General features: G+C 49.1%; 1 protein-coding gene across 1 annotated transcript; it reads right to left on the reverse strand.

Annotated features, from left to right (window-relative positions):
- Positions 1-3,164: 3,164 nt before the first annotated feature.
- On the reverse strand, positions 3,165-4,262 carry LOC103716024 (uncharacterized). Its single transcript, XM_008803866.6, has 2 exons — positions 3,473-4,262; positions 3,165-3,383 (listed from the first exon to the last, which is right to left on the reverse strand). Exons 1-2 carry the CDS (start codon positions 4,112-4,114, stop codon positions 3,297-3,299), a joined length of 729 nt encoding a protein of 242 aa, XP_008802088.4. The 5' UTR covers positions 4,115-4,262; the 3' UTR covers positions 3,165-3,296.
- Between the last annotated feature and the right edge of the window lie 4,084 nt (positions 4,263-8,346).

Here is an 8,346-nt window from a genome sequence, read left to right on the forward strand (position 1 = left end):
GCGCATGAAAACTGGTCTTATCAGCTACCCAATTCAGCCATATCACCCTCAAAGATATATACCCTCTACTCAAGAAACCACAGTTGGAATCTAATCCCTGTCCAACTCGGTTATGGTCAGAGTCAAAATACTTTTGGTGGAAATTGCTTTGGAATAGATTGCCTTGTAAAGAGCTTCTAAACAGAAGAGGAATCACATTATGTGACCTCTGTCAAAACTCAAAAACATTATAGAAGATAGCAATCATGTGTTCTTGGAACCAGCTGAGATGTGTGTCCGCAATTGATTCTGTGCCAACTTTGCCGGGCTTAGAACTGGATTTTATGTCTGCAGCTGGGATAGAGAAGGAGCACCGGTCAATTCATTATTGGCAATGCTTACTTGGCTGACTTAGACAGCTCGAAATGAACGGATCTTTCAAAATATCACTCAGTCCCCTGCACAACTTGTAAGAAGGGCCTTCACCTACCTCGGTCATAAAGAAAGTTGCTGCAAATCAAATAGCATCTATAAGATTCCGTCAAGGAACTGGAATAGTAGCAGGCTGCTGAATATCGGTAGCACTTCGAATCACAGAATCTTAAAAGTGAACTTTGATGCTGCAGTAACCCTCGCCCTGGCGGCTCATACTGGTCGAGCATGAGTGCAACCAATAAAGTCAGAAAAAATAATACGATGGAGAGGAAAAGGAACATACTCATGACTCTCTCAGAGGATCTCTCTCGAGTAATATGCAGCTTGGTTGGGAATGCACATTGCTGGGGTCGAATTACAAGCGCAACAGTGTGGTTGGAAGGCAATTCTAACATTGTAATATCATGGATTGCTAATTATTCTTTGGGCAGGTCATTGAAGCTATCACTGCTGGAAGATATCGTCAAATGGAAATCAAACCTGCACCACTTCACTGCATCCCACACTTATCGTCAAGCCACCAAAACTGACTGATTCCATTTTGCAGGTTGATGCTCAAGGTGCAATCCATAGGAGAATCAGATGACAGGGCTTGGGATGGTTTTGTGCTTTCTCATACCTGGGCGGAACATCTATACCGTGCTTCAGATAGAATGGTTCACAGCTGCTATGTTACTCTGAAATGTTATAATCTGATCTGGGTTATAATGGCTATCACCTGGGGTAAAGCAAGTTTTGTTACAAGATGCATGTTTGCTGTATTCATAGAAGCATACTGAATTGCTATAGATTCTGGTGAGTAATTATATTAAGCGTGTATGCAGAATAGTAGTGGAGAATTAGAGCTCTGTTAGGAGCATTATCGACAGCTTTGGGTTGTAACAGGTGTGAACTCTTATGTATGATGTATTATATTAAAGAAAGCTTTATCCTGGGAGCCCCCACCTCCGAACTTCCTCTAAGGTCAACTTTGATGGGTCAGTCCTGGATGGTGGCACAAGGGGAGGCGCGGATTTTGTTATTCGGGATCCGTCTGTCAGGGTTGTGGCTGTTGGTAATAGTCAGTTATTTGATACTTCGGTTCCGAGTGCGGAGCTGGGAGTAGCCTGGGCGGGCCTTCGCCATGCCCGGTGTGTGCTACAAGTCAAGTTCATCATCCTGGAGGGTGATTCAGCCATCGTTATCAGTTGAATTCGGGAGGGTCCAAGGGGTGGCGGTAGTGACCATCCCTCGCTCCGTGACATATGGGCTATGATGAGGGATGGATGGGCCTTTCAGGCCACGCATACTTACCGTGAAGTCAATGGTACTGCGGATTGGATGGCTGCGTATGTAGCTTATCACTCCGGAGGCACCTTGTGGAATGGTGATGGGAAGTTGCCTATGGCACTCCGAGGTATCCTATTTTTTGACTTTATTGGGTGTATCCGTACCAAAAAGGAAAAAAAAAAAAGGAAAAAAAAAAAAGAAAGCTTTATCTCCTTCTGTTATCAAAAAAAAAAAAAAAGAAAGAAAGAAAGAAAGAGGCAACATTGCAACCGAAATATAAACCACAAATCTTACTCAATATATCTTTTGCGTCCATAAAGAACAAAGGATCCCAAATCCAGATAAACAAAAGGTGACACTGCTTCTGGATCCATTTTCCCCCACCGCTTCACTTCTTATCGGTCCATCCACTATATCATCATCTACCCAATATTCATTTTCCAACCCTTAATTTCTCTTCTTATTGGTACAAAAAACAACTTCTTGAAATTCCGATTCCCAGAATCAGATACCGAACATAAAGATGATAGAAGATTGCACGTCTTGATCACCTTGAATCAAGAACCCACATCCAAGGGAAGAAAAGAAAGTTAGAAGTAGAAAACAAGTTATCTCGATTTCTCACATTCCGGTATCTTTATACGAGTCCAAAGAGCGCCTACACATGCAACTTTCCGAAATCCGAGCGTTGCATTCAGCTCAAATGATGCAATTCTACATGATTTTGTTAATGCCATGGACATCTCCCAATAATAACTACATGAGAATTTACAAATTTTAAAATTTTTAAATAACACGCTTTTTATCAGAAGTACATATGCATTTCACGTGCTCGATCCTTTATTAAACTCAATCGACCTAATATGAGATGCCGCCGCCCTAAGTTGCAATCTCATCTAATGGTATTGGCGGGCGATTTGAACACTTGAATTGCAACCAAGTGCGGTATATATATCTACACCATAAAAATTTCTAAACTTAATTTTATTGACCGCATTCATACTATATAAATCGTTGTTGTACTAAAAAAAATTATTAAAAAAAATAAAAAAGAAAACTTCCAAACCGTTCCTTGATCACACCTCCGCCAGTATCTCAACAATCTGACATTCCTCGGGAATCAAACACATTACACGCAACCGCCACTTTTAGCAGGATTGGTGACGAAGCAGCTTACCTAAGAGGCCTTTAGACTAAGTTGACCGGTTCGCATGCCCAAACTATACTAAAAACGTTGATAGCTACGAACGTTGGCTTTGATAAGACGCATGCTCCAAACTAGAAACCGGAGATCTCGATTCCAAATCTATACCCAGGAACTGAAATCAGACGTAGCTCGAATCCCCTCACCTCCTCCGATCACCGCAAATAAGAACGGATGAAACGGCGCTGGGTTGGGTGGGCTTTTCCTCCCACCACGCCGACTCCCCCCCCCCCCCCCCACTCACTGAAATAAATATTAAATTCCACCGCCAACCGAATAAAAAATTCAATATTAAATTCCAAAAATAAAGAAAGTTAAAACTAAAATAAAAATCCAAAAACAAAATTTAACACATTCTTGTTTTTTTAAATCTTTTCGCCGGAAAACAATTCGATACTCGCCGTTCCGTTCAGACGTTCAGTCCGTCGACCCCGCACCGCTTGTCGGTCACCGACTGCTTCCGCGGACTGATCACAATCGCGCAATCCACCGATACCTGCTTAAAGAATAGGATAAAAGGGATGATTTTTTTTTGATTAAATTAGATCGAAGAGGAGAAGGGGTGGCGCATGTTAGCAAAGGGACCTGGACTCGGGGGGAGGTGAAGCCGAGGACGCGGATCCTGGCACCGATGTCGCCGGTGATGCGGAGCTCGACGCGGTCGTTGACGGTGGCGTCGCCGATGAGGTCGACGGCGTCGGCCTGGAGGACATTGAACCGGGAGACGCTGACCCAGGTCTGGAGCAGCCGGGTCGAATGGGCCGGCTGCTCGAACCCGGGCACCGTCGCCACGCCCAGCGGCACCCCGCGATACATCACCACGAACTTCGTCTCCCCGTACCGGATCCCCACTTTGTTCGGGTTCTCCGCGGTGAACAGCAGCGTGATGTTGAGGGAGAGGTACGCCGCCGGAGGGGCGGAGGTGGTGGTTCCGGCAGCGACGGCGGCGGCGGCGGGGGCGACGAGGAGGTACTGGACGGCGACCTGCTGGAGATCAAACTCGGGCTTCTTGGGCTTGACGGCGAGGACGATGACGAGGATGGCAGCGATGGCAAGGAGAGCGAGGAAGGTGAGGAGGAGGAAGAGGCAGCAGCAGCAGCCCTTGAAGGAGGCCGCGGAGGAGGAGGCATAGGAGGATGGACCTAAGTAATCGGCGCGGCTGCCAGCCGGAAGGTATGGGCGGAGGCGGTAGTGGCTGCCATTGGCCTGGGTCGTCCGAGACGTCATCGCCGTCACGCCGCCGCCGCCGCCGCCGTTCCTCTTTGGATTTGGGGATTCTTCGCCGAGGGTTTCTATTTCTCTCCCTCGCTCGCACTATCTACTGTGCTTGAAACGGCGTTGGTTTTGGTATTATTCTCTCTCTCGGTCTCGGTTGGAGAGAGATGAGAGAGAGAGAGAGAAGTGGGAGAAAGTGAGACGGAGGTAGCGGATTTAAGGGGTGGTTCTATATACACCCCCCCTATTGCTCAGGACACCCCCCAAAAATTAAAAAAAAATTAAATACTCTCTACACCCCCCCATTTGCTAAGGACACCCCTAAAAAATTAAAAATTCCTAAATTACCCCCCACCCTTCCCACCCCCTCACCTAAATTGCTCTCTACACCCCCCAAACCCCCCCCCCCACCCCGCTCTTCCCCTCCGAAACACCCGCCGGCTTCTCCCTTCCGCCCAAAAAACCTCGCCTCAAGCACCTCCCCGGCCATCTCCCGAGCAACGAGCACCTCGCCGGCGGAGGAGGAGGGGGGAGGCGGAGGAGGAGGACGGGGAGGCGGGGGGAGGCGGAGGGGGAGGTGGGGGATGGGGAGGAGGAGGAAGGAGGACGGGGAGGTGGGGGAAGAGGAGTGAGAGGAGGTGGCGGAGGAGGAGGGGGGAGGCGGAGGAGGAGGACGGGGAGGTGGAGGGGAGGTGGAGGGGGAGGTGGAGGGGAGGACGGGGAGGTGGAGGGGAGGAGGGGGGGGAGGTGGGGGATGGGGAGGAGGAGGAAGGAGGACGGGGAGGTGGGGGATGGGGAGGAGGAGGAAGCGGGCGCAGGGGGGAGGGGGGGAGGAAGACGAGGCGGAGGGGTGATGGGGGAGGCGGAGGAGGAGGAGGAGGAGGCGGAGGAGGAGGACGGAGAGGTGGGGGATGGGGAGGAGGAGGAGGAGGGGGAGGGGTGATGGGGGAGGCGGGGAATCAGGAGGGGTAGGAGGGGGGAGGCGGAGGAGGAGGACGGGGAGGTGGGGGATGGCGAGGAGGAGGAAGCGGGCGCAGGGGGGAGGGGGGAGGAAGAGGAGGAGGAGGGGTGATGGGGGAGGCGGAGGAGGAGGAGGAGGAGGCGGCAGTGAGGAGGAGGGGGAGGGGAGGAGGCGGCAGTGAGGAGGAAGGGGGGGTATACTGAGAAAATTTCAAAGGCAATATGGTAATTACACTAAAGGTTAGTTTGGGTATTTTTTTTTTGGTTTTTGGGGGGTGTCCTTAGCAATAGGGGGGGTGTATATAGAACCACCCGGATTTAAGCGACCTTTTCTTTATCTTTGTTACTTTTGGGGCTTTATTTTAATTAATTTACGGAGATAATTTGGAGGTGGGGGGTGGTTCTATATACACCCCCCTATTGCTCAGGACACCCCCCAAAAATTAAAAAAAAATTAAATACTCTCTACACTCCCCATTTGCTAAGGACACCCCTAAAAAATTAAAAATTCCTAAATTACCCCCCACCCTTCCCACCCCCTCACCTAAATTGCTCTCTACACCCCCCAAACCCCCCCCCCCCACCCCGCTCTTCCCCTCCAAAACACCCGCCGGCGGAGGAGGAGGGGGGAGGCGGAGGAGGAGGACGGGGAGGCGGAGGGGGAGGTGGGGGATGGGGAGGAGGAGGAAGGAGGACGGGGAGGTGGGGGAAGAGGAGTGAGAGGAGGTGGCGGAGGAGGAGGGGGGAGGCGGAGGAGGAGGACGGGGAGGTGGAGGGGAGGTGGAGGGGAGGACGGGGAGGTGGGGGATGGGGAGGAGGAGGAAGGAGGACGGGGAGGTGGGGGATGGGGAGGAGGAGGAAGCGGGCGCAGGGGGGAGGGGGGGAGGAAGACGAGGCGGAGGGGTGATGGGGGAGGCGGAGGAGGAGGAGGAGGAGGCGGAGGAGGAGGACGGGGAGGTGGGGGATGGGGAGGAGGAGGAGGAGGGGGAGGGGTGATGGGGGAGGCGGGGAATCAGGAGGGATAGGAGGGGGGAGGCGGAGGAGGAGGACGGGGAGGTGGGGGATGGGGAGGAGGAGGAAGCGGGCGCAGGGGGGAGGGGGGGAGGAAGAGGAGGAGGAGGGGTGATGGGGGAGGCGGAGGAGGAGGAGGAGGAGGCGGCAGTGAGGAGGAGGGGGAGGGGAGGAGGCGGCAGTGAGGCGGAGGAGGAGGAGGAGGAGGCGGCAGTGAGGAGGAAGGGGGGTGTACTGAGAAAATTTCAAGGGCAATATGGTAATTACACTAAAGGTTAGTTTGGGTATTTTTTTTTTGGTTTTTGGGGGGTGTCCTTAGCAATAGGGGGGGTGTATATAGAACCACCCGGAGGTGGGCCAGTGGGAGGCTAATGGCCGCCATGTGTGTGATGATTCTTATTCTTCAGTCATAAGGAAGTGTTGATACTTTCAACCCTAAGAAACGTTGGCTTTGTTTATGTTAAGTTAATGATATTGACCACGTAGTGAAGATCACATGCATGTTCATGTTTAAATATTGGTGTACTGCATGTTACCAGCGGGACCGTCCTTTGATGCATATACTTCCGACCCAAGTCCATAATTGACGGATGGTTTGCTTTCATAATAAATATTTTCTTTATTGATTGTGAAGGTTCGCCTACCTGGTATTTTGTATAACTTGAAATCAATCTTTTTTTATGTTTGAAACATTTCTGATACAACTCGAAACTAATCGCAGTTGATGTGGTAGACTAAACCAACCATGGATCGCCATGAAACTCTGATCAATGAGTCAAGGCCTGCCATATAACCAACCCAAAGATGCGCACAGAGAGTTCTTCAAATTTCAAATTTTCTTTCCTGTCAGTAATACCTTGAACATGATCATGAGCGGTTTTCTTAACCGTATGGGCAAAAAAGTACAGAGTGTGATACATGAGCGAAATGCTCACGCCTGACCTTTCAGATGTGCAATGACCTACCAAAAGTGACCCTCTCTTATGTTTTTGTGCTGGTGCTCTGCCACTTTCATAATACCTCTACTATTTTTTGAGAGTCTATTTAACTTAGACATTAGAGGATTCTCCGCCGGACATTCTCTGACAGAAAGACTTCTTCGTGTTTGTTGTTTCAGGTCAGATCCAACATCAGAACGAAGGTCCAAGCACGGTCTTCTCTTTCCAGCATCATTTTAGGAGCGACTAGTATTGAAGCACATCGCGACTTTCGGTCAACCTCTACAATCTGAATGACCAATCGTTCAAGCTTTGAGTGACCAGTATTTCAGAAGGACTTCTTCATCCTTGTTGTTTTAGGTCGGATCCGGTATTGGAGGGAAGGTCCGAGCACGGTCTCCTCTTTTCAGCATCATTTCAGGAGCGACCAATATTGAGGCACATCGCAACTTTCGATCGGCCTGTACGATCTGAACGACCAATCATTCGAGCCCTCCAGCAACTCAGCTAGCTCAGCATCTTCATCAGGCTGATTCCCAATGGCAACAATTTCTATTATCATATTTTTAAACAACAATAGCTAATTGACCTATAGTACAATAGAGATGCTAGTATTCTCCGCGTCTCTTGATTGCAAAGATGTGAAAGTGTAGAAGGAAGAGGATTATTCAATCTATAATTTGGGGGAGAGGAGAGCGACAAGGTAGGTAGCACAAGAAAATTAGCTTAGGGATGCCCATGGATTGACTTATGGATCATACTCTATATTGTTCCATAGCAATTCATACTTTGAGCCTATTCAAAGTTGTGCATGCGCATCGTCCGAATCCATTCCGCTAGCATCTCTAGCTTGGCAGCCATGGCAACTTAAGGGTACAATACAAACAACCAAGTGTTAACATGAGATAGCAAGAAGCTGGGAAACAAGATGGTAATGTGGATTAGCAATAGGCCTGGAGCATATTCAAGCCATTAGATGTAAATATTTACTAATCAAATACATACAATGTAAGGTCTTACAACTACTTCGACAGAGCTACAAATGGGTTGAGTTGGATAAAGTTATCGCTTAACCCAAATGCAGACCTAATCAGGTTAATCTTAGACTTAGACTCACATCTAACCCATCACTTAATATGTCTATGTTGGTTCTCCCTTTGGTTAATTTAGCTTTAAGTCATGCGTAAGTCATTAAGACCATATCAGAATTTTTGAGCTCAGTTTTGCAGGTGAAATTAGCTTAATTTGGGCATGATTAATTACATCGGCTCTAATTTATCTTTAATAAAAGGTGTGGCGGTCTCTCCCACCATTTTGCTAAAACAAGTCGACTCC

The sequence above is a fragment of the Phoenix dactylifera genome, chromosome 5 (assembly GCF_051530095.1).
Source record: "Phoenix dactylifera cultivar Ajwa chromosome 5, Ajwa_hap1_PhDact_Kaust_v1.1, whole genome shotgun sequence".
Classification (NCBI taxonomy): domain Eukaryota; kingdom Viridiplantae; phylum Streptophyta; class Magnoliopsida; order Arecales; family Arecaceae; genus Phoenix; species Phoenix dactylifera.

Bases quoted from the DNA above. Each gene is read 5' to 3' on its own strand.
- LOC103716024 (XM_008803866.6), bottom strand. From the start codon at position 4,114: ATGACGTCTCGGACGACCCAGGCCAATGGCAGCCACTACCGCCTCCGC. The intron at 3,384-3,472 runs GTCCCTTTGCTA...TTCTTTAAGCAG, and splicing joins TCACCTCCCCCCGAGTCCAG to GTATCGGTGGATTGCGCGAT.